General features: G+C 32.4%; 4 protein-coding genes across 5 annotated transcripts; 2 read left to right on the top strand and 2 right to left on the bottom strand.

Annotated features, from left to right (window-relative positions):
* Positions 1-433: 433 nt before the first annotated feature.
* LOC120137473 (dnaJ homolog subfamily B member 6-like) lies at positions 434-2767 on the bottom strand. Of its 2 annotated transcripts, none has more exons than XM_039153203.1 (6): positions 2359-2767; positions 2059-2152; positions 1901-1968; positions 1742-1798; positions 928-1170; positions 434-836 (listed from the first exon to the last, which is right to left on the bottom strand). In XM_039153203.1, exons 1-6 carry the CDS (start codon positions 2461-2463, stop codon positions 702-704), a joined length of 702 nt encoding a protein of 233 aa, XP_039009134.1. In that variant the 5' UTR covers positions 2464-2767; the 3' UTR covers positions 434-701. The 2 variants fall into 2 exon arrangements, with proteins under 2 accessions (XP_039009134.1, XP_039009135.1); XM_039153204.1 differs by having other exon boundaries at positions 434-832; positions 2359-2762.
* A 7592-nt stretch (positions 2768-10359) lies between these two features.
* Positions 10360-17682, bottom strand: LOC120137572 (CCAAT/enhancer-binding protein zeta-like). Its single transcript, XM_039153297.1, has 16 exons — positions 16961-17682; positions 16449-16524; positions 15953-16072; positions 15554-15629; positions 15107-15175; positions 14909-14989; positions 14535-14606; positions 13906-13998; positions 13602-13751; positions 13422-13505; positions 13174-13317; positions 12858-12947; positions 12622-12704; positions 12159-12518; positions 11664-11886; positions 10360-11561 (listed from the first exon to the last, which is right to left on the bottom strand). The coding sequence occupies exons 1-16, from the start codon at positions 17640-17642 to the stop codon at positions 10857-10859; spliced, it is 3108 nt and encodes a 1035-aa protein (XP_039009228.1). The 5' UTR covers positions 17643-17682; the 3' UTR covers positions 10360-10856.
* Positions 17683-18534: 852 nt separating this feature from the next.
* LOC120137575 (40S ribosomal protein SA-like) lies at positions 18535-20217 on the top strand. The gene is made up of 5 exons (XM_039153299.1): positions 18535-18730; positions 19132-19383; positions 19472-19669; positions 19753-19969; positions 20061-20217. Exons 1-5 carry the CDS (start codon positions 18725-18727, stop codon positions 20156-20158), a joined length of 771 nt encoding a protein of 256 aa, XP_039009230.1. The 5' UTR covers positions 18535-18724; the 3' UTR covers positions 20159-20217.
* A 3878-nt stretch (positions 20218-24095) lies between these two features.
* LOC120137576 (histone H3.2) lies at positions 24096-24754 on the top strand. The gene has a single exon (XM_039153300.1). The coding sequence runs from the start codon at positions 24163-24165 to the stop codon at positions 24571-24573; it is 411 nt and encodes a 136-aa protein (XP_039009231.1). The 5' UTR covers positions 24096-24162; the 3' UTR covers positions 24574-24754.
* Positions 24755-25988: the final 1234 nt, after the last annotated feature.

Raw genomic sequence — 25988 nt, 5'->3', positions numbered from 1 at the left:
CATTTATGGCAAGTTGCAGGGTACCCTGGCTTTTCAGCATTGACGAAATCAAAAAGTGGTGCTGGATATTTTAAGGTTGATGGAGACAATCTCACTCACCGTCAAACACAAACACCACACCAAAGTGACCGGTCTGGTCGGCTGCGGTGCCATGTCCCTGGCCCTGGATATAGTCACTTCATCTCGGCTAAACCCTGTTTCGGGGTCCTTAAACCCAAATGAATTTGGACACATACCCCCCCGTATTCTATATGATGAGAACGGATCTCAATTAAATTTAGAATCGATACATTTTAATTCGTTCGAATTTTTAATATTTCATTTATTTTTTTTATATAATCTCTCTTTATCTTATTAGATCAACTAATTATTAATTATTTATATTTTTCTTCCCTTTGTTGGTGTGCAATTAAAGGACGTAACAATTCAGCGATAGGCTAAAAGGAATCCATTTGATTAGCAAATGTAGAACAGTTCAAGGTAAAATAAAGAGTAACAAAGCTATAAATGTAAATTCATGAGCACGGTCAGCCACAACCATGGAAACAAAATTACAAGTCGAATGGTGCCACTGTCCATCGGGATGTTTCTCACCCTCGGTAACGGCTTCCATAGCAGTGATCTCACTCGATGGTTGCATCTTCATCTCCCTAATTGGTTAAAATCAATATGATCGACTAGTACAAATGAGATGGTGTTGATCATGAACCGGAGATGCCGTAGTCCTGGCCAGATGAAAGCTTTTGTTTCCAGCCATTTCTCAGCCGGCTTCGCCTACTGTTATTTTTCCTTTGGCTCCTCTCCGATGCCTGATACCTGCCTTGCGCTCCACCTGTCTTCAAATCATAAATAAAAAACAATAGCATTCCTGTGAATTTTACGTTTACTCCGAATAACGAATCACACAACGTAGCATTTATAACTTACCCCCAGACAGAAGCCGTGAAATTGTACATCAAAGCTAGAAGAACTCTCCTGCATCGTCCCGCCGGAACTCATATCAGCAGAATTCCGCTTGTTGGAGGCAGAATTTTCACCAAAAGATGCAAACTGAGATGAAGAAGGACAGGGCGTAGTCTGCTGACAATTCGACTCTAACGAATCAATGCCCACTTGGAACATCTCTTCAAACAGTTCCTGTAATTCCTCGAAGCTTTCTTCTGCATTTTCCTAGGGGTTAAAAACTATATTCAGTAACAGCCCTCAAATTGTGAATGCTTCAAAGCATTATGGAATGATGACAGAATTATCTCGAACCGAACAAAATCGATCATCTTCCAATAAATCCACACGTACTTACGACGCATAACTCACACAGTGAAACACAAATCAAAATAACATCTGAACCGAGAACTTACACATGATACTTACTCGAGCCTTATTGGCATAGTGATTATTATCAAGCAAGTGGCAGGAGCATACAAATGTACCTAAAATCCACTTTCGAAGGACCCACAAAGCCATTTCTCTCAAATGTCAGATAATGGGGTCAACTACGACGGACATGGGATTCCAAGTAGATAATCGATCATATTACCAACCCAACAAATATATATAAAATAATAATAATAAAGTCCTGTTTTAGATCCATGAGTTGTGGGACAAAATGGTTAAAAAAACAGTTAATACCAAGGATTTTCCAAAAGCAACCCTTAGGAAAACAAATTTTGATCCGACTCACTCGAATTTAGACTTTGAGAAAGAAAAAAACAGGAATGAAAGAAGGAAAGCGTATGCTTACACTAGATTTTGTCTGGGTCATCATCACTGCCATTTCGTTCAAAAAATCTCCCATGCCCTGTGAAATTGAAAAGAAAATTCTTCAAGTTTGGTTTGATTAAACCTTAATCTTACCGAACTTGAAACTAATGTAAGGAACTTCTGAAAGGAAAAACGATACATTTTCGTCATCATCACTGTCATAAGCTCCAACATCGTACAAGAACCTCTTATTTGCGTCAGACAGAACTGTGGCAAGAAGACATAACATCTCGTGAAGGTCAATAATTTCAACTTTAAATTAATAAAAATCAATAAATTTAAGAAGAGAAAACTAACCAGAGTAAGCTTGTTGAATAGCCTGGAATTTTTTCTTGGCTTCTTCCACGAACTTTGAATTCCCCGAGGCGGAGCAACGATCAGGGTGCCATCTCTGTTCCCAACAACACACGAAATTAAAGAATTTTGCTTTTTTTCTTCTCCTTATTTTTCACTATAAAATGGTCAACGCATTCACAGAATTTTCCGGGGAAATTTTTTCTTCTAAAACCCATAAATCTACAGGACTGGTTCATGAACTTTAATAAAAATGTATGGCATGAATTCACAAAGATAAGAAATCTGTTGTTGGGGTCTAACCAGCGCAAGTTTCTTATAAGCAGCCCTCAGCTCTGTTTGAGTGCATTCTTTATCCAACCCCAAAACCGCATAAAAATCACTGTTTTTCTCTCCTCCATTCGCCATTCTTCAAAAAAAAACAAACCCAGAAAAGTCCTTTGTATTGTCGACAAATTATAGTTAACCAAACCTAAAGCTACAAACCAAGAAAATGGAAACGAAGAAGACGACGATCCCTCCTATGATATAGACGTCGACAAAAGGACTATAAATTTTATAAACATAACTTAAAGACTACATCTTTTGGTGAACCCTTCTCCAGTGAATGTTTCCGTGAAGAAACAGGTTTCAGATAGAAGAAAGACCCAGAGATAAAGGAAATCAAAAGAAATTGAAAGGGTTTTCCCTTTCTCTCTCCCTGCAATGGTAAGGTCTCCCCCCAGAACTCTCCAGAAACCTGCGATTATATATATAAGTTGTTGTGGGTTTTGTCTTATGTTTATCTATTCTTTTATTAATTCTTTTATTATTAATTTATTTATTAAACTAAGTTAATTATAAATTAATATATATTTTAAATATTTTTAATCATTTGATATGATGTGACAAAATCACTTATCTAATATTTTTTTATTTTATTTAGATTTTATATTATCTAAAGAATGAAAATAAAATATTAGTATTAACATTAAAAAATAAAAAAATATTTAAAAAATTAAAAAAAATAAACAATTTATTCTTTGCAGATGATCTCCTTCTATTCATGAAAGCAAACGCGATTCATGTGCGAAGAGCGAAGGGAGGTAATTTATCAATAAAAAGAATTTATTATAATTATTATAAACAATTTATTTATTTTAATTTAAACAGAAAATTGTAATTGACTGTTGATCAATGTTAGATTTTTTATTTTATTTTTATGAGGGATCATGGATGTAGCACAAGATCGAATGGAGGTAATGACTTCATTGCTTTCTTTCGATTTTAGTCTATAATGATCTTTAGAATTGATTTTAGTTCACGGAACGTAAGATTATTTTTTAGAATAAAATTATTAAAATATAATAATACTCTAGAAAATTTGTATTACCTTCTTTGGATTGTTTGGAATAAATGCAAGATTATAAAGTTTGATCATAGAAATATATGATTACTTTTGAATGCATGTTTTAATAAATTATAATCGTGATATATGTTTTTTAACAAGTTAAACTTTAATATTAAAATATAAATATTTGAATGAAAATTTATTAAAAAAACTTTTAATTAGTACACTATCCAAGTTTAAAGAAAATAAATTTAACACAAAGTTAATATAATTAGTATTAAAAATTATATTTTTAAATAATTTTTATAAGTATCATATTTATTTATATTAAAATTAATATAATATAAAAATAATATTATGGTCTCAATTGGGCAAATATAATATTTTCTAATGTATAAGATATACTTTTTAATAACTCAAAATTAAATATTATTTTAAATAATTATATTTTTTACAATAATAATATTTTCACCTTATAAAATTTTATAAATATTAAAAATATAAAGTGATTTTAACTGCTCAAATTTATTAGTATGTCGCTTAATTAAACTCTTTGAGTAGTATTATTATTAAGTTTTTAATTTTAAGTAAAACACAAAGAATAAGAATTGAGAATGATTCATATGAGACAAATTCATTATTTTAGGGATATCTCTGTTCAAAGTTGTGAGAATTGTTCATTACCTAAACATTTGGATATAACGACATTCCCACCATTTTAACAAAAAAATGCTAATAAGTATTATCTAGTAACGACATTCCCTTAATAATGATATTTTCCACAAACTAAACATCTCCTTAGTATCGGTGTCAAGAGACGAGGTGTGCGAATTCGAATATCAAGTCTGATCCGATTTGATCTGAAAATTCAGGATATCTAGAAATTTCAAATACATAAATTACTTATCTGTATTCGATCTGAAAAAATTAGATATTCAAATTTTCAGATCATATATATAGATATTCAAATTAAAATATAAAATTTAATTTGAACAAATAATTTTTATATTTTATGGTTTAATATAACTTATTCGATACCTCAACAATATATATATATATATAATTACTCACATATAATAAATAATTAAATATATTAATTTTTATTAGGTTAGAGCTTTAATGAGTTAGTGAGTTACTTATTTATTAGGCTAAAAGGTATTCAAAATGTAAAAGCCCTTTTTTGTGTTTTCAGATAATCCTAAATTAAAATGAATCCAATCCGAATTTGACCCGATTATTTAAAAAAATTATAGACATATGATAGAATGATCAAAAATTAAAAAAAAAATATGATATCTGAATTTTCAGATCGGATCACCAGATATGATCAATGGAAACAAATCTTTTTGCACACTTCTAATCAAGCGTAAAATTATTTTTAATTATTCATAAGTTTACATATTCACAGATATAACACAACAATAAATTTTAACTTTGATAATTTATATGAATTTACCAAAAGAGATCGCAATTTTTCGAATATAGTTATTTTAAAATTTTTGTGTCCAAAGATACAGATCTCTATTCTCATAAGAGAAATTTTCTGAAAGACGTGATATATTAGGACAATATTTTGGGGGAAATTCGAGGAGGTCCAACAAAATTGCAATTAGATTAATCACAAAATATTTAATTAAAATATTTTATATTATATATAAATATAATAATATTTTGTAAATAGCCTACGATGTAAATTTAGAAAAAAAATTGCAAATGAAATAATCAAAGAAATATTAGTACAATGGACGAAAAATGAATAAATAAATGTGTATTTTATTATGTTGTGCACCGGTGATAGATAAGGGGTGGATGGACGGTGAGGATTCGAGGCAAATGGTTGATATTTTGCAGATTTCTCTCCAGAACCTTGTGAAGAAGAGAATGAAAGGTCCTTCTTGACGGCAACTTTTGGCAATATTTAATTACTCAATTATTTCTAGTGTTCTTAAAAATCTATTTATTTTTAAATTAAATGGAGGAAAAAAAGTGTTCCGCAACAAGTAAAATGCAAATACGTAAAGGAAGCAAGAGCGTTAAAACGGTTAATTTGATTATCGATCAAATTGAATTAGTTAAAATTAAATTAATTTTTATTTCTTTTACTTCATAATCAAACCGAAACTTTTATGAAAATTATTAACCAAAATTTTTATTGGATAGTTCGATCGATGTTTGAATTAAACGTTTGTCTTTTTGTCGCGATTAAGGTAAATATCTTTCATATATGGAAAAGTATTTCTAATTTTATTTTAAATATATATTCTAATGGATAATACTCGAGTATTTTAATTCAATCAAAATAAAACTATACATGAAAAAATAAAAATAAAAATAAAATTGTATCAGAGATAGACAACGTGTCACAAACATTATTCCTTTTGAATAATACTTGTATATATATTTTTAATAATTTCAACTTTTTTTTCCCTTTCGATTTGGTCCAATGTTTTAAAATTGACTGATTTCCCACCATACAGACAAAGATACTTCCTGTTAAACGTGTCTTTTAAAAAACTCATATGACGTATATCTTGGCTCAAAAAAAATGTCATTTTGGAAATTAAATTCGTGACACCTGAAAATAGGTGAATAAACTGGTGTATTTATAAAAAAAAAAAATTATTTTCTTATTTACGTGACAGATATCATTTAAGAAATTTTATCGATTTAATATTTTTTAGGGTAAAGTATAGTAATGGTCATTGAACATTTTTGAAGCTTACATTTAGGTCCCCTAATTTTTAAAACTTGCAATACAGTCTCCCAACATTTATTCCGTTTGCAATATGGTCCCCAACTTAAATCACTGTTAGAAAATTAGGGTAAATTATATAAACGGTCATTGAACTTTTCAGGCACTTGAATTTAGGTCCCCAACTTTTAAAACTTGCAAAACAGTCCCCCAATAATTTTATTTTCTTATTAAATATAGATGTATAGAAAATATAAATGATTCAATTTATATTTAAATGTATGAATCATTTATATTTTTGATATATTTTATTTTTCTTGTATAAACTAGTATTTAAAATATGTTTATATTTTAATCAAAATATTTCAATATACGAATAAAAATATATTTATATAAATGTATATTTATATTTAGATGTATAAATAAAAAATATATTCATATATTAATGTATGAATCATTTATATTTTTTGAATATTTTATTTTTAATAAAAAATTAAAATTATTAATTATATTAGAAATACTCAACTTAAGATTATATATATAATCATGAATTATAAATATGAAAAATATAATTATTAAATTTAGTTTATAAATATATAATCTTAAATTTATTCTTTTAAAATATTGTATCAACTAATATTTAAAAATATATTAAATCTATCAAACAATTTATCAAATATAATATTTTTTATTGTAAAAAATATAATATTTTTCCATCATTTATTGCTTTCAAATTTTTTGCCGAAGTTCAAATCTCATTATTTCCATTTTCCATTATATTCTTTTTTTCTGGCATTGGTCATACTATAGTATATGTATTATTGTATATCTCTTAACACAAACGATGGTGTTAGCTTAGTGGCTCCACCCTGTATCTTCATTTGTGTGACTCAGGTTTGAGTTTGCCCAATACCCAAATTTTACTTCTTTGTAACTTAATTTTCTTCTAATTAGGTGGTGACATGTGTCACCAATAACATATATCATGATCATGTATTAACACATGTCAGATCCTGATTAAATGATTAATTTATTAAATTTTATTTAATTTAGGACCAAATTGATAGCATATATAAATAATTAGGTGGTGACATGTGTCACCAATGACACGTGTCATGATCATGTGCTAACACATGTCAGATCCTAATTAAATGATTAATTTATTAAATTATATTTAATTTAGGACCAAATTGATTATATAAATAATAAAGACTAAATGTATAATAATGTCAATTCCTTTTAATTGCCACTTCATCATTTGTATCAATTGGTAACGACTAGTGGCTTAGTTGAAACAGTTAAATAATTATGTTGTATGATTGATAAATTTAAAAGATCGATGACAAAAGTAAAAAGGGCTAGATAGTTAAGTTGTCAACCTAGTAGTTTACACTTTTATTTATACGTCAAAATAACATTTTATAAATTTAAAATTCGAATTATTTTCAACCTCTTCTATATCCTGACTACTTTTTTTAATTAAAAATTTTCTTCAACAGATAAGAATTATACTATTATATTTATATAAAAAATACGTATCACATGAAATAAGATGAAATTAAATAATAATAAATCTGACATAATTGAATTTAATTGAATTATTTTGGAATTTAGGATTTAGAATGAAATTGAATTACTTTGGAAATTGGGGTTTAGAATGAAATTGAGGATTGTTTTGCAAGTTTTAAAAGTTGGGGGACCTAAATTCAAATGTCTGAAAAGTTCAATAACCTTTTATATTATTTACCCTAATTTCTAACGGTGGTTTAAGTTGGGGGACCATATTGCAAACGGAATAAATGTTGGGGGATTGTATTGTAAGTTTTAAAAGTTAGGGGACTTAAATACAAGCTTCAAAAATATTCAATGATCATTACTATACTTTACCCTATTTTTTATTACACTTGACATCACATCTACATAAAACATGAATTATTATTCGTGTCTTTCTATAAAAATTGTTAGATTAATAAAAAAAAATTAAATAATGTCTGCACAATAAATAATAAAAGACATGGTGATTTATCGATAAATACGCCGAATAAATTGCATAAAAGAGCATAGTAAAGGTTTTGGATAATGATGACAGATGTTGAGGCGTTGGTGATTGTATGTGCAAAATCTGAAATGAAACGAGGGGACCAAAACCCGAATAAAATTGCAGATACTCTTTTTGGGATTATTACTGAGGGTATTTTATAATTCGAAAATTTTCTACGAAAGTTATTTTTAATATGGTATTAGAGATATCTTATTATTTTACCCCTCCTTATTTATTATATATGAAAATAAGAGACAATCATTTTTTCTCTCTTTTCACCGTCAACATCGTCTGCCAAAAGCTTTTAATTCTTAGATTGACTGGAATTTTTGAGTTTCCACCATGCGCACCTGAGCTTATCATTAGTATGAGTTTTATTATTATCATAGAAGAATATATATTTTAATAGTCTAAATGATTATAAGATAATATTTATTTATAATTTTTTTTAATTAGTGTATATTTATTCTGCGAGCACTATTGTTTAAATCTAAAATTTATAAGAAAGAAGAATAATTTATTTAGCCATTGAAATTGTATAATGAATTCAGATAATTTATAAAATGATGATGTTATAGAAAAATATTAGTGTGGTCGTCAACCTGATTAATTTTTATGTAAAGTGTTTGAGGATTTATTTTATCAACAAACTAATTTTTTTATTCATATTAGTCTAAAACTAAACTTTTTAGTGATAATATCTCATAGTATCAAATCTTAAAATGACAGAAAATTGAAAATTATTAAATTTTAAGACTAATATAGATAAAAGATCAAGTTAGAAAAAAAAACTAAATTTTAAGGCTAATTTGGAAAAATATTATGAAAAAGGAAAATGGTGATAAACTAAAACTACTTTTAAAAAAATATTGTGATTTTTACATTAATTTATAAAACTATTCTCATATATTGATGATAATGATAATACCCTTAATTGCTATCTTTCTTTGTTTATTTAATTAATTATATATAAATATTTAAATTTACAATGCTAACCTTTTATTTATAAATAAGTGAATAAGTAGAAAAGGAAATTAACAAATTGGTTTAGTTTGGTTCGGTTAGGAAAAATGTTTGAGTATTGTGAATTTAAAAAAAATGGTATAATTTATTAATTTTACATATTATCATTGAATTAGATTTTGAATTAATTTGTTATATCGAATATAATGAAAATAAATACCCATTTCTAATAATAATAGTATTTGTTTAAAATTCTTCTTAATTATTGATAACGTACACACATCTTGCACAAGCAGTTATTCGAACCATAAAAATCTCTATAAATAACAATATTCTCTTTAACTATTGAGTCAACTACATAATCTAATTATAAGATTGGAATTGATCTTGGGAACGGGAACTACATCTATTATTTGATAACAGTATACAAATTAATAATATAATTTAACTATTATCTATTAAGATGTGTTTGAAAAATGATTCTTGTTCCCTCACCTTAATATTTAAGTCTCATATGGTAATTATGTCGAAGGAGACCATTATTTTTTAATCTTCGTAAAAGACTACCTTATTTGATAAATAAAGGGGAATTAAACGATTGAACAAAAAAGGGTAATGAGGCTAGGGTTATGGTGCATAGGCAGGGGGTCGGGTAGCTAGAAAATGTCTGGGCAAACATGCAACATAATCTCAACATTTGGATCAGTGCGTGTTTAGAAGAAACATTTAGAGATCATGCGGTAGATCTCAAGGGATTTCATGTCATGTGCCAAGCTTGATATCAGCTGCTACTAATCATTGATTACCTTCATTTTCTATTCTTAATTAGAGTTACGTGTATAATATTTCACCAGCTATTAATAACAAATGAAACATAAGATCTTATTGATGGACAAATGACAGTTAAGAGAGAATGTCATAATTAATGGTTTCATAGTTTCCGTGAATTGAAAAATATGATATACGGCGTAAAAAGACATCAAGAGAAAAGATAAAAATTCAACATCTTTTCTGTGGTCATTTATGCTGACTTTCATACTAACTCTTAGTGTTGATCTTAAACTTAGGGTCATGATGACTATATGTATATTAACAAAACAAATAAATACGACTGTCAAATAGTAAATTTAACTCTAACAAATATCTACCCGAATATAGTTAGGTAAAAAGTTTCATATTTCTTGAACTAAAACTGATCAAATTAAGGTAGAAGCTAAATCCATAACTAATAGATAATACAGGGACCGATAACAAAACTTGACCTAAATACATGCGTGCATGCGACGAGGTGAACTCCCAATGAATCAGTTATCCATTTTGTTCTGTTGTTTCAATAAATTTTCAATCGCCATCACAAAAGCTACTACCTTAACACCAAAAATTTCCATCAAGTTGTTGAATATGAGAACACCAATAGAATTATGGCATTGTAAAAGACAATAAAACAAAATTTTCTACCTTGAACAATTCCCATCCCTCAGTTCACGATATATTTGCCCACAGAAGATGTTGCAAATACTGGAATGTGGAATCATTTACCTGATTTACCTTCAATTCTGACGCTGAAAAGGTGAGGATATTTGTTCATTCATCTGTCCGGCGCAAGACATGTTTCATCCATCGTTGATGGAGTGTACGAGTTTCAGGGCATTAATCCTCCGACGCAAAATTAAACAAATGTTCACAACGTCATACCATGAGATTTCGAATAAGCGGGGTGGTTACTTAGATGACTTCTTTTTCCCAGGTTTGGACTTTTTCATACAGATTCTTTCTCAGACTTTTTTTCCCCGGGTTTGGACCTTTTCATACTTGCAGATTCTTTCAGACTTCTTTTTCCCGGTTTTGGACTTTTTAGTGTTCATCGGTTCTTCCTCGGTGGGACTATCCTCATATAGCAAATGCTCATAGTCTTCAAGACTAGCAAAGGGAGAAGCTGAAGTCTTTTTAACAGACTTTCTTTTCCTTTTTCTTTGATGAAACTCACTCTCATCATCACTAAGATCATCTGCATTTCCAAGAGCTATGACATCGTCACCACCATCTTCATCGATCTGATCACTCCCGGCATCAGCATCAAAATCCTCTCCATCAGCATAGTCCGAGGGTAAGTCCATATCTGCATCACTGTCATCACGTATCAACTCATTGTCATCTTCAGCAACATGGTCTAGATCATCATAGTCATAGTCCCCATCTGAATCTACAGAAGGATTGGTTGCGTCCAACAAATTCTCGATCTCTTCGTTGTCACTTTCATCACCACCATCCACATAATCATCATCAATTTCATTGCCACCAACATCAAACAATTCTTCAGCAGCTTCTTCCTCTGCTGCTTTCTTCTTCTTCTTCTTTGGTTTCTTCGAGGAATGCTTTTTGTTCAAAAAAAATTTGTGGAAGACGAGATCTTCAGGAGGAACATCTGTTTCCTCTAACAACAGAATCTCTTGCCCAATCAAATGGTTGTTCATATCCAGCTGAGAAAACAGAAAAATAAGCAAAAAAAATTGAAGCTATCAGCATGTCAGCAAGGACTGAAACCTCAAAGCAAAAGGACTTTGAATCATAAGATAACTAACCTTTTTGGCAGGCTCAATTTGGGATCCACCATGCCATGAGCTTGCTTTTGGTTTCTTTTCCATGAACTTGTCTAGAAAGGCGGTAAGTGATAGGTCATTCAATGGGTTTCCATTGTAAATAATATTGACCCCGGATAGAAGAGTTGAAGCCATGGTGGCAACCGAAGGGTGAACATGAGTCGAAAGTACCATCAGCTCCCACCAGCTTGCACGATCAGCATTGCTGTAGAGATAAGACATACACACAGTCACTGAATAAAATCATTATTGAAAACCCAACAAGATAAATAACAAGATCAAAGATGAAATTCAGGGTCAATTGGATATGAACGAGAATTAATAAGAAAAAAGCCCAAAGACCATGTAAGTTTTTTGCAGTTCCTCTCTTAACCGACTCATAGAAAAACTCTAGCTTTCTTAATAATCAGAATGATAACGATGCCAATTTATACCAGGACAACTTAGTCCTGCGTGGTCAGATATGCTGAAAGATACCAATAAGAAGGTTCCCTGTGCCTGGGATCGTATCCCCCAGGCAAGAAAGACTTGATAGTGGATTTTGGAGGTTTTGATGAGTTTTGATCGGATATTGTCTTGGGTTCCTGTACACGGATATCCTTCGGAGTCTCTCTTATAATCAACTCATTTGCATCTTCCGAAACATCGGCATCAGAATAAGATGGCAAAACACCTTCATCTTCTGAAGAATCACTATTGGCAGCTTTACCAACATAGATATCAGCGTTATTTTCTTCTTTCTTTGATGCCAAGTTAGGTTCAGTAACAGTTTCCTCTACGATATCTTCAAAATGTTCAAGACCTTCATCAACCGACTCATTCTGGAGCATCGAATTCCTGAACAAGAGAAAAAGCTTTATGGTCAGAAGAGAAAAAACTTCTACGCATAACGAAATTTGGTGCACGCATGACACATCTAAGTGAAACCAGTGTCATTTACCATAATTGTGGCCTTGCTTTGAGGACTTCTGATATAAGAAAAAGGCAGCCACAGACATACTGTGGAGGTTGTTGAAGTGAAACCTGTCAGATGTTTGATTTGTTAAATGTTAAAGATAGTACAGAAACCAAAAACTACAGAAATCGGACAACATCAGTTCACTTGTGGAACCAAAAGATACTCAAATTGTTAAAGTTTGTAGATATACAACTACTTAGAGTAAGTGTTGTGCTTACCTGCAATATACGTTTTGAAAAGGCAGACACGCGTTTCAAATTGACATCGCTTTTCATGGCTCTCAAAAGAAGTCCAATAAACATTTCTGCCTGAAACAATATGCCATGTGAATTTAGGGTAATATCTTTTTGAAGAAATAGAATCCACAAACATCTGCATGCTAATATACTAAGTGAATTGTGATGCTGTCAGGAGGAGCAATAATCAGAAACAAACTTTGCAATCATGTTCAACACAATTACAAAATGCCAGAAGCATTAGATCACAAACATATTGCATTGACAAAAAAATTTAACCAAATTCAGTTTCACTTGCCTTGGACAAATTCATAGCAGCAGGAAGTAACAATTTTGAGTATAAAGCCCGGTAAAATCGGTCGCTGACAACCTGATTCTTCGAAGATATCTTATCAAGAAGCATTAGTGCTTGAACTCCTACATTGAAGTTCTTGGAATGAACCTGAAAAATTCTCCATGTTAACATCCAAGAATATTGAAAACCTCATCAATCCACATGTTCTAGCTGTCTAATAAAAATAAAATGTCATATTCTGTTCTGCCTACCAGTTGGAAGAGAATTGGAGTTTCTATATCAACTATGTCATCAGCTTCATTACTTGAAACATAAGGAAAAGCTCTATTAACTCCCTGTAGATGTGCAAAAGGGGAAATCGTGGAAGTTGGAAAAAGTTGCAAATCTTTTTCAAATCAGCAGAGTAACTTTCAAACAGTGACAATACTTACCATAAGAAGAGCAGACAAAAGCCTTGAATCCAATTCAACATGTGATTCTCCGCTACCTTTTCTCTTGTTCTCCTTTGACCTATGAGTATTTTTCACTGCTTTGTTTTCTTTATCTGGTTGCTGATTTTTTCCTGCCTCAGAAATCAGTACCTGAAATTGCGAAATATAAAATCTCCTCTTTCCACAACACTAATCACAAACTACAACTACACATTTAAAGAAAAATATTAAATTAAATCCAATGAGCTAGTTGGATCGAGTAAGAAGCAGTAAGTCCAGCCATACAAACTAAAGCCACACATACCTTGAAAAGTGCAAAGTATACTTCTACCAAACGTTTTGCTACCCTTGGCCCGTCTCCTTTGTGGGACAAACGAATTTGGCTCAAAAAATTGACCTGTCCATGGAAAAGGTCATATTAGTGAATTCCCAGATAAAACAAACCAAAAAAAAAATTGCATCACATCTTTGACTAATGGAGTTCAAAAGTGTAACTGGCAGAACTTAAAATTATGACCTTCCAATAAACAGTCAATTGAAAATTCTTAAGAATGCAATCAGATCGGACACTGTTATAAAACAAAACAAGTCATCAAATATATAAGATAAAGTTCCAACTATCACAAGAAATTCCAAATATATTGACAGCAATAGAACTTTCATATCAAGTCAAAGCAAAATATTTTCCGGTAAGAAATATCTTCAATAATTGCTAATAGATACAATATACTTGCTTATCCTTTTACTTTCTGAAGACCCTATTATGGTTTACAAAGGAGAAATGAAATGTTCTCCCTCAATGACTTGAAGTAACATTTAAACTTCATTCGCTAATTAGCAAATTTTCATGATTCACTATAGCCATAAAAGAGAAAAGATTGTACAGTACAATATTTATAATATTATAGAAATACAAGAACTGCATGAACATACAGCATGGTACTTGGAACGTAGTCCTAAATGAGGCCGAAAAAGGAAAGTATCCACTTCATCAATAACCACAGCCTGCAAAACAGGAAGCTGTTAGCAAAAGCATAATGATATATGCAACATTAACATGTGCAAGAATATCTGAATTTTTCTCAATGATAATTCCTCTGCATTCACTTCAATAGTTCTGAATTTTGGTCCTACAATTATGGATGCCATCACCTTCTCTAGTTAGGAAGGTAATTGATTTCATATATCATATTATATGAAATATGTCCCAACTCAAAGCGAAAGTCTCACCTATAACTCGGTATGCATAATGCAACATCTAAATACAGCACAAATGCATAAAAACACAAAGCTACCAGAGATTATACCTTCATATTAGGGTGATCTGCTAGAAGGTTTGATAAATAAAAGTCTGCATTTGATGCACCCTTACTTTGAGGATCTCCAAGCTGTATATAACCAGAAAATGATGAAACAAAATTATTACAGCTTAACAAGCTGTTACAGTGTACAGGCTTCAATAGATGGAAAAAAACTAGTGTTCAAGTAAATTAATATCAACTTACTTTGTTAACTAGAGAAGATAGCAGCTTACGTTCTTGCTCCGGTTTGCTCTTTAGCAGTGCATACATGGTCTGCAGAATATAAAGCAGTTAAGATATTTGTAATATTAGCTAATGGAAACAAAAATTGCAGAATAAACATTTCCAATTACTCTTTTTAGGATATGTTATTCCATCCCCCAAAGCAAAACCTTGACCTTGAAAAACTCAGATCAAAATACTCTAGATTGACCTATGATCTATTTTCAAATTCAACTAAATTCAGATGCATCAAGCCAGCTTAAACTAACATGTAAAATAAAATTTCCAACAAAAGGCTTCAACTAAAAGATCAAAAAGCTTCGATGATTGCACAATTTATAAAAGGACTCATTGTAGTCAAATCTTCCACAAAAAGGTGAGATCTGCTAATGATCACAAGTAGAGCATAGGTTAGCCGATAAGACTAACCTTTAGTGCCTTATCTTTCAAAGCCAGTAACATATCTCTCGATGCCTCCTCAACAGCATTAACAAAACGCTCATACCTGAAAAAGTTGAAGAAAACCCAAGTTGTATTACCTTTGGATTGTTTTTTAAAATCATTTCAGTTTGACACTTTAGTTGTTCAGGTTTGTTACAGTTATTGGTACAACTTTTTGAGTTTGAAAATTAAATTACTTTAGCTTTGAGCTATATTTTGGATGGTTTGGTTTGAATCATTTTGACAGATTAATTTTGATTCGGGTTGAAGTTGTTAATTATGAGTCAAATTGGGTTAGATCAGTTTTCGTCTTAAGTTGAATGGATTTTCTGGGTTCGGGCTATTTTTGACAGCTCTGGACTGGAAGGGGGGAAATGTCAAACATACCTCTGCTTCAGGCATTCCTCCCAATACCAGAAAAGCAGTAGGGAATAGCCATCTTTTGTCTCCGGAAGCTCGTTCACAGGACGTTGTAAAAGTGTTTTCAGCTTTCGATCAGGCAATAACCTATAAAAAAATTAAGCGTGTAACAATTGACAAAAACCATCAAACTATGTCAATGTACGCTTCCCACCTTAGATTTTGGGAAATCTCCAGACAAACTAAAATATCTTCTAGAAGTGTATAGCAGGGATTCGTTTCAGTAATGTCCTAAAGCCAGATAGAGGACAGCTACTATAGATGGAGGTTAACAGTCTCAGGCAGACATCTTAGCACATAAAGCTCTTATACCTTCTACCTTAGCCACTATTTACTAAACTTTCACTCTATCCTACTGTAGCACGTAAAATACGTGAATGAATGAGATTGAAAAGAAACCCTAGAAGAAAGAAAGACGATTAGCAATGCACCAGTGGAAGGGAGGGAGAGCAAGAGTACTCACTTTGAAATAAAAAGTACTTTTAAAGCTTCGAATCCAGTAAATGCATATCGCTTTCCTACTTTTGATGTTACTAACCCTGCAACAGTGAAGTCAATTTGAACAATAACAGTTCAGCAACTAGGAGGAAATATCCAGGGACAATTAAATAAAATGCATATAATAATATTTGAGTATATCAACACATTTTGACATTCGTACATTATTCAAATAAACTCATGAAAAGATTTTTGAACGAACAACATTCAACATGTAAAACTAACAAATTGCCACAGATCAAATTCAATCACACTCATAAAAAATTTACTTTTTAACAGAAAGTAAAAGCATAACTACACCCCTAGTTTTGCAAGTGAAAGTAACTAAACGTTCATCAAATGAGCATAAATTCAGTTATGGCCAATGGGTTAAACACACCGCATCCATAAATGAAATGCAATAAAACCATAAGCTCAACAACCGAAACTTTCCCAACTCCTAAAACTTAACAACATCGAAAACATGGAAAATCATACCCAAAAGCCCATCGAGCGATTTCAAATTAGCAACAGGATTATCCACAACAACGAATGAAAAGGCAGAAACTTTATCAGTAGCCGTCCCTGACCTCTGACTAGCCAAAACCATCTTCATATCCCCAGACTTTCCTTTCGATAACTCGTAATCTTTAGCGTACTGCCACATCAATCTTTCCCCAAGTTCCCTCTTCTTCTCGGCTAATCTCTTCAATTCCTCCACGTTTCTAACAGCTACAGCCTTTTTCACCTTCCCCTCCTCTCCAAACACTTTCTTTTCGAACTCTGATTCATCCTCGTACCACGCACTCAAAGCACTCGCTTTCACCAAAGGCAAAGCTGGCAAATTCTTGAACTTATCGGGCTCTCTAGAAGACCTATTACTCTGGTTGCCGTCTTCAAGAGACAAAACTGGAGGCTTGGGCTTTGGTCTTTGATTGTTTTTCGTGTTTTTATCAGTTTTTGGAGTTTGGGTATTGTTAGATTTCTTCTCAAGTTGAGAACTCTGGTTTTTGGGTTTTGGGGTTTTTGGAGGTTTAAGGGGACCATCTTTTCGAAAATCGACATCGTTGAAGCCCGAATAAGGGAGGGAAGAATTGGCAGCTAAGCCGAGAGAGGAAGCAAATGATGCTATATCGGATTTCAGGAGCTCAACGTCTTGTGGGGCTTTTGAGTTCGACATTTTTGCTTTTGCATTAAGCTTCAAATAGAGAAAAGAGGACGAACATGAACGGGTTTAGCCGTTTAGGGTTTACAATCAACAAAGTCATTGGTGGACAAGATTTTGGGTCTAATTATGCTTTTAGTCCCCCTATTAAATGACTAAACAAAAAACTAATGTATTTAATTGGTTTTCATATTGAAATTGGCTCGATTATTGATTTAATTTAATATTCAAATTAGAGGTGTGAGTAGTGAGAATTAAAGATTTAAGTTGTGGAATAATGATAATAGTGTGAATGGTGATAAGTTGTTAATATTATGTCATTTTTGAATTATTGTTTTTTATTTAATTAAAATCGCATTGATAAAATCAGTGTTCATGTATGTGATTTAAGAGTTAAATATTTGTAATTATAGAGTAACATCTATTAAAAAAGTTAAAATATTTATAATAAATAGTTTTTGTAAATAAAATTACTCAAACTCAAAATCTCTAGAATAAACAGAGATGAAGCTACGTAGTGGCCAGGAAGGGTGGTTGTCCCTTCCAAAATTTTAGAATAGCGACATTTTAAGTTTTTTTTAGTTTAAATATTCGTTAAATAATATATTATTATTCTTTTGATATAAAACAATTTTACCCCTCCAACATTTAATCCTAGCTCTATCTTAAAGAATAACACTCTCTTTTATAATCGAAATCGCTTAATGGGTTCGATTGTTAAACATATATAATAAATTATATATTTATATATAATTTTTGGCCTTCTTTGGGGGATTGACCAAAACACATATAACTACTCTCCTTTTATAGGAAGTATGAAAGAACAAGGAGCCTATAAGTGTCATTTCCTTTAGTTAGGGTTTCCGAAACCTAGTTTATAAACAAGTGAAAACTTGCTGAAGCTCTCTCTCGCCAGTGCCTGCTCGCTCTTCTCTGCGGGAAACTGAGAAACAACAACATGGCGACTACCACCCCAACATCCGCAAGGCAGCTTTCTCCGAAAGAAGCCGACATTCAGATGATGTTGGCAGCCGAAGTCCATCTCGGTACCAAGAACTGTGATTTCCAAATGGAGCGTTACGTTTTCAAGCGTCGCAATGACGGTAAAGTTTTGTTTATTCCTGTTGTTTTTGAGGTATTATTATAGTTTTTTTTATGTTTTTGCTATAAGGTTTTTGGCTGCCGAATTTTCAACTTTCAGCTTCTTTTATTTGTTTTGCGTGTATTTTGTCTATTAAGATTTGGGTTTTTGTTTCTCAGTGTTATAAGTTTTGGGATTCTTTGATTTATTAGATTAGCAAAAGCATATGCATTTCTTAGACCTGAAATTTGTTCTATGCGTTGATTTTAGTGTGTATGTATAGTTATTGATATGATTGCTTACCGCAAATATTACCTGTTGAATTTACAATTAGAGAATGATAGTTTATTTGGTTATAAGTTACTTGTAATTATGTATTAGTATTTGTTTTAACGATTGAATTGTCTGTTACGTCTTCCATAGGAATCTACATCATCAACCTGGGAGAAGCTTCAGCTTGCTGCTCGTGTAATTGTTGCTATCGAGAACCCTCAGGACATCATTGTTCAATCCGCAAGGCCGTATGGTCAGAGAGCTGTGCTGAAATTTGCGCAGTACACTGGTTGTCATGCAATTGCCGGAAGGCACACTCCTGGTACATTCACTAACCAGATGCAGACTTCTTTCAGTGAGCCTCGACTTCTTATTCTCACAGACCCCAGGACTGACCACCAGGTAAATTGTATGCAACAACTGAATCGGGTTGAATTTTATCACGTATTGAATGGTTTTGGACTAATGAACACTTGTTTATTTTATGCAGCCTATCAAGGAAGCTGCTCTAGGAAACATTCCCACCATTGCCTTTTGTGATACGGACTCACCAATGCGATATGTTGACATTGGTATCCCTGCTAACAACAAGGGAAAGCACAGCATTGGTTGCCTTTTCTGGCTGTTAGCAAGGATGGTTCTTCAGATGCGTGGCACAATTGCTCCCGGACAGAAATGGGATGTGATGGTAAAAGATACAACACTATCATAATATGTCTATATGATTTGTATGTTTTAGAATCCGTGTTCTAATGCATGATTCCTGTGTAGGTGGACCTATTCTTCTACAGGGAGCCTGAGGAAGCTAAAGAGCCAGAAGAGGAAGAAGCTGTTGCTGCCCCTGATTATGGACTTCCTCCTGCAGACTTTGGAATGGGTGCTTTAGCAGCTGACCAATGGCAGGCACAGATAGGCGATCAATGGTCTGCTGATATGGTTCAGGCACCTATTTCTGGTGTCCCTGCTGCTGTTAACTGGGGTGATCAAGGTAACATATATATATACATTTCTGTTTATATTATTTAATCTGACATATTATTGTTTCATTTACTTAACGTGCTCTGAAATTTCAAATGCAGTTGCCGTTGGGACCGATGGGTGGGATGCTGCAGCTGCTCCAGCACAAATCCCGGGTGCACCTGATGTCGTGGCTCAGGCTCCCACGGGTTGGGAATGAGAGGGATATATCTTAGGTTTTGACAGAATGTTTTGCCATTTTGAACTCTGTTACGATAGTTATGGAATTGTGTTTTTGGCTCAATTTCTAGAACATCTACGGCTTCAGAATTTTTTGTTATTTTAATGTTGGAATCATAAGTTAATTTACATTTTGTTATATGCGGTTGGCTTCTTGTTATCACAGGGTTTTTAAACTGTATGCTCTGCGTTATCCTCCAACCTAATAATCAACAATGGTAAAGTAAGTTTAAATTCAACCAATCATGGAACATTTCACTCTGTTTCACATATGCCAAATTAATCAATTATGATGATATCATTTGATTTCACCCAAACCTTTATTTCTAGCTAGAAATGTGATTGGTCTGTTCTTTGTATATATAGAGTATCCTTTCTCATTAATAGAAAAGATATGGTTTTCATGTTTTAACAAAAAAAAATTCATTTGTCACAAATATATTCATATTTGATAGACTAGCTTGGTTAAAAAAATTGAGATGTAGGATCAAATGTTAGGTTCTTACGATGATTTCTGTGAAGTTATTTTTCATGGCTTTCAACTTATTATTATTATGGTGTCGTATTATTATCCTTAAGGTGTTTAAAAATACCTAACCCGTCGATCTGTCGACTCGGTATAAAATTATCGAGTAGTTTATGGGTCGGGTACTCGCCTGTTGTTTTTTACCGATTTTTGGGTTGAGCCCGGATCACAAAATTACCCTTAATCGGGTACCTGTCAACCTGGTTTCCCTTTTTTATTTTATTACTATTTTTTTATTTTAAATTAGATTTTCCATTTCTAATTCCAAAATTATTTTATCCTAATATTCTAAATCTCTATTTTTTCCAAATTATTTCACCTTAATATTTAAATTATTTTTTTAATCTTAAACTGTTTTAAATTTAGTTATAATTTTATTTATATATTTTATTTTTATTATATAATATGAATTTATAAATTTTATGTCTATGTTATGTATTATAAACCTATAAAATTTATATTTTATGTTTTTCTTATTTGAATTTTTCTTAAAAAATAATATAAATTATAAAAATAAAACAAATATTAAGTAAGTACTCGTGACCCATAAAATACAAGTACCCGAATTTTATGGGTACTCGCCTTTTACGGGCCTGATCATGGATCGAATTTTTGTGATTTGAAAGTCTCGAGTAACTAGTATTTCGAGTACTAAAAAATGCGAGTATTCAAATTTGAACACCCTTAAATTTATCCCGATAATAATGTTAAGATTAAGATAATAAAGATTTTAGGTGGATGCTCTTTTCTATTTTGACTTTAAGTTTTTTTTTAATATTTTTGTGTTGTTCTCTTTCTTTATTTTTTTATTTTTATTTAATGTCAATTTTAATATTGATTGTTGAATGTTGGTGATTATTCTTTTTCTTTTTCTTCAGTTTTTTTATTTTAAATAAAAAAATTCCTTGTGATACACTTTTCTCTGTTCTTGTGACACGTTCTTTATGATTTTTGGTACGTTTTTCGTATATATATATAGTCGTGTTAGTGTTTGCACAAAGATCCTCACGATATCTGTTTTCAGACTGGTTTGTCGGTGGTCATATATTGTCATATTCCTCTTAGGCAAAAGGTTATTTATCGATATAATTAGAATTGTGTAGTGAAATAATCTGTCAAATTATTTGGTTCGCTCACCACTCTTTTATTACTTCATAAAATATCTTATTAGAAAGAGATAAGTAATTTTTACGAAGGCACTCTTTTATTACTTCATAGAGTGCCTCATTAGATATAGAAAAATAGCTTTACGAAGGTTATTAGACTCTAATCCCTCTTATCCAAGAAATTTATCTAAACTTAGATTTAAAAATAATAATTCTATTAAATTAAAATAAATCAAATCTCGTCATATCTAAATATATTATGTATCTCTAATATACAATTATCACATCGTTTTCTCCCCCGGAAAAGACAAACCTTGTTTTCATTTAAAAAAATAAGTTCCATGTTTTGTATTTTTATTAAGGTTTAATATAAAAATAAGTGTCTAAATTATATTTAAAATTAACTTTTAATGTCTAAAGTTTTTTTCGTTATATTTTTAGGTGCATATTGTTAAAAAAATCGTTAAGTACTTATTTTTAACGAGGGTTTTTAACGATGGACACCTAAAACTGTAACGGAAAAAAATTATGCATCAAAAGTTAATTTTGAGTATAATTTAAGTATTTATTTTTATATTAAACCTTTTTATTAATTATGTATGACAAAATTATTTACGAAATAAAAATTGGTGACTAATAATTTATGGCAAAAATGCTAGAATAATGCAATATCGGAAAATTATTTCTCGCAGTAACGTGGTTCTAATATTATTTTCTCGTTGAGGGTATTTTATATAGTACACGCCTATAGACCTCAGGATATCTCGGCGTCTTTAGTCTAAAATTTTACATGTATAATCTATGATGATTACTCGACATCTTTAGTTAAAATATGTAGAGAAGGGCTTCTGATTTCTCGGCGTCTTCAACTCTGCATTCTTTCTCTACATGTGGGTGGGGGAGAGGCAGGAATTTTTCTTGGTCACCAAATATGACCATGGTTCATGCCGAAAACCTTCCTAAACAACATCATCTTCCTCAACGATTTTTACGATTATTGTGGCGGCAGCAGTGTATACACAAAGATCTTTGGTCTTATGAGTTGTGTTCATAGGTATGGTTTTCACACCGAAACTTGCTTAGGAATTGGATCTGATAACCTCATGACTTAAGATGAATCCAGAACTAATAGTCTTAATGAGGCGGGCTCAAACTCTAAAGATAATAATCATCAAGAACTGGAATTAGAGAGAGATGAAGGTTGGCTCCAACTCAGTATAGGGGGTGGTCAAGCTAAGGCAACAAGATGTGATCGGAACAAGCATGACCAACGCGATCCATCAGCCAGAAGAGAAGGGTTGGTTGAGCTTGTTCTATTATCCGGTGGTGGCAGCTGCTTGCAGCAAGCGAGGCCATTAGCTCCTATCTTTCATATGCCTGAGTTTCGAGCTCCACCACGTCTACCCCCGCTCATGCATATTTTCAGTACATCTCTATTCTTCCAACACCAACAACAAGGGATCAACTCCACTTTCCCTTATCATGGAGATCTTAGCTCGTCGAGGAATCTTCCCCCCCCCCCCACCCACATGCAGAGAAAGAATGCAGAGTTGAAGGAGAAATCAGAGATCTTAGCTCGTCGAGGAATCTTCCCCCCCCACCCACATGCAGAGAAAGAATGCAGAGTTGAAGGAGAAATCAGAAGTTGTTCTCTACCTATTTTAACTAAAGACGCAGGTAATCCCTATAGATTATACATGTAAAATTTTAGCTTAAAGACGCCGAAATATCCTGAGGTCTATAGGTGTGTATTGTAGAAAATACTTGAGATGGGGAAATAATATTCGAACCACGTTACTGTGAGAAATAATTTTTTCATACTGATTTATTTTGGCATTTTTGCCAATTTATGGATCAAACTAGAAAATAATAATAATTGGTGGCTAAAGGTATAATTTTTTCGAAATATTATTTGTGGTGCGAAGTGCAATGGGTAAATTCCATTGGCTGTCTGGCTGACTCGCGGATTGCTATTTGCTCCTAACTCTCATTTTAGATCACTGCCGTCCGTACTTCAATCAAATGACGGCTTAGATTCGCTTTCACAATCCTGATTAAAAATATTAAAATGCGCGAAACTTCAAAAGAGTGCCGCTTAAAAGAACGAATCCTATTGGTGAAGCTTCATCACACACGGATCAGTACTTTAAACAACTAACAGCCATCGATAATCTTCCAAATCTACGGTTTATAATGGCCTGACTTAAAATATTTTCTTCGTTGTTTATTCCCACTTCTCCAATATATATCTCCCCTCCAATCACTTACGAACACCAAAAGCATTACCCCTCCAATTATCTTCCCTTTCTCGTCAACCAAACGCTACTTTCGCGTTTCTCAATTTCTTCACAAATGGCTCGTACCAAGCAAACAGCTAGGAAATCGACCGGTGGCAAGGCTCCACGTAAGCAGCTAGCCACAAAGGCCGCTAGGAAGTCGGCTCCGGCCACCGGAGGAGTGAAGAAGCCTCATCGTTTCAGGCCTGGAACTGTTGCTCTTAGGGAAATCAGGAAGTACCAAAAGAGCACCGAGCTTTTGATCCGAAAGCTACCATTCCAGAGACTTGTGAGAGAAATCGCTCAGGATTTCAAGACCGATTTGAGGTTCCAAAGCAGCGCCGTCGCCGCTCTTCAAGAAGCTGCCGAGGCCTATCTCGTAGGACTGTTTGAGGATACCAACTTATGTGCCATTCATGCAAAGAGGGTTACGATTATGCCTAAGGATATTCAGCTTGCTAGGAGGATTAGGGGCGAGAGAGCTTAGGTTGGTTTGTTTTTAGTCACTTGATGTTTAGGATTATATATTTATGCTCTTTGTTCCTTTTACTTGTATTAGCTTTCTCAGCTAATGATTAATGTAAGTCGATGTAATTTCATTCGATGCCATGAAATTTCCTTCTGTTTACTTGAAATATGCTTAATGGAAATTGAAAAGTTTGTTCACGTACTTAGATTCCAAATTTCTGGGAATTTCTTGTACGGTTCCGCATCTTATTGTAGCACCCGTTCATGCTACTATTAAATCTCGTACTAATATCAACGAATATTGGGCAGGAAACTTTAGCATGAAAGGACTTAACATACGAAGAAATTGAGCTGAAATTAGTCCACAATAGGAAGATGAAAGAAAACTCGATGAAATGGTGGCAATGAATGGTTCGAAGTTTGTAGGAAGTATGACCAATGATGTGTTTAGGGCAACACCGATTGAAATAACGTTGTACGATGACAGTAGAAGAGAACCAACGCCAATTTGAAAGAATACTTACATGCACTAACATAACTGAACTCTTTACAAAGATGATAAAAAACGAAATAATAAACACTCTTATAAATGACGTCTGATATAATTAAAACAAGCAACTTTGTAAGGGAATCACATATATGGCTGAAAAATTATAAATCAAAGCCAAAACATAATGGGGTAAACTACACATTAGAAGAGTCTTCAAGAGAACATGATTGCAATTAAGGAAACTGTCTCTGATCTAGAGACTTTAGAAGTGAAGTATGACCAAGAACCCTTAGGACATATTCTCCTATGTTCATTGTCCCCTTTCTACTCATCTTTTAGTGAAACAATATTGTACAATCGCGAAACACTTACTCTTAAAGAGGTATACAATGGTCTACATTTATTCGACAAGATGAAGTATCATGTATCTGGTTTCGAGACCCAGACAAAGGGTCTCGTGGTGCATGGATCGATTAGTTTAGACCGTAAAAAAACAAGCATTCTTCTGGTAATGAAATAATAGACAGAACAAAATCTTTCAATTGAGGTAAAACTTGTCACTTTTATAAAAATAAAGGTCATATAAAATCAGAGTGTTACAAGTTATAAAATAAAATCAAAAAGAAAGCTGAAGAGATTTTATATAAGAGAACTCCTAGTTACGGCTGACGACAACACTATAACAAGTGATAAGTATATACTTGACTCTGGTAGCAATTTTTATATGAGTCCTAATTGAGAGTGGTTTGCGACATATAAAGTTGTATCTGCAGTTGATATATTTTTGGGAAATAATGTCCCTTTTAAAGTCGCAGGTTTTGGCACAATCAAGATTAAGATGTTCGATGTGATTGTTCGAACAATTGATAATGTGAGACAAGTTCCAGATTTGAGTAGAAATTTAATTTCGTTAGGTACCTTAGATTCAAAATGATACAAGTTCT

Source organism: Hibiscus syriacus, unplaced genomic scaffold (assembly GCF_006381635.1).
Source record: "Hibiscus syriacus cultivar Baekdansim isolate YM2019G1 unplaced genomic scaffold, ASM638163v2 tig00110674_pilon, whole genome shotgun sequence".
Lineage (NCBI taxonomy): Eukaryota > Viridiplantae > Streptophyta > Magnoliopsida > Malvales > Malvaceae > Hibiscus > Hibiscus syriacus.
The sequence above is the reverse complement of the archived record's forward strand: the minus strand, read 5'-3'. Positions and strand labels throughout refer to the sequence as shown.

What these genes read in the sequence shown, in the direction of transcription:
- LOC120137473 (XM_039153203.1), bottom strand. Translation starts at nt 2,463, where the DNA reads ATGGCGAATGGAGGAGAGAAAAACAGTGATTTTTATGCGGTTTTGGGG. An exon ending in TATTCAACAAGCTTACTCTG is followed by an intron (nt 1,969 to 2,058) that starts GTTAGTTTTCTC and finishes TTCTTGCCACAG; the next exon opens with TTCTGTCTGACGCAAATAAG. An exon ending in TGACCCAGACAAAATCTAGT is followed by an intron (nt 1,171 to 1,741) that starts GTAAGCATACGC and finishes TTTAACCCCTAG; the next exon opens with GAAAATGCAGAAGAAAGCTT.
- LOC120137572 (XM_039153297.1), bottom strand. Translation starts at nt 17,642, where the DNA reads ATGTCGAACTCAAAAGCCCCACAAGACGTTGAGCTCCTGAAATCCGAT. An exon ending in CAGATCACCCTAATATGAAG is followed by an intron (nt 14,607 to 14,908) that starts GTATAATCTCTG and finishes CCTGTTTTGCAG; the next exon opens with GCTGTGGTTATTGATGAAGT. An exon ending in CTGCTATGAATTTGTCCAAG is followed by an intron (nt 12,948 to 13,173) that starts GCAAGTGAAACT and finishes ATATTGTTTCAG; the next exon opens with GCAGAAATGTTTATTGGACT.
- LOC120137575 (XM_039153299.1), top strand. An exon ending in ACCCCAGGACTGACCACCAG is followed by an intron (nt 19,384 to 19,471) that starts GTAAATTGTATG and finishes TATTTTATGCAG; the next exon opens with CCTATCAAGGAAGCTGCTCT. An exon ending in TGTTAACTGGGGTGATCAAG is followed by an intron (nt 19,970 to 20,060) that starts GTAACATATATA and finishes TTTCAAATGCAG; the next exon opens with TTGCCGTTGGGACCGATGGG.
- LOC120137576 (XM_039153300.1), top strand. Translation starts at nt 24,163, where the DNA reads ATGGCTCGTACCAAGCAAACAGCTAGGAAATCGACCGGTGGCAAGGCT.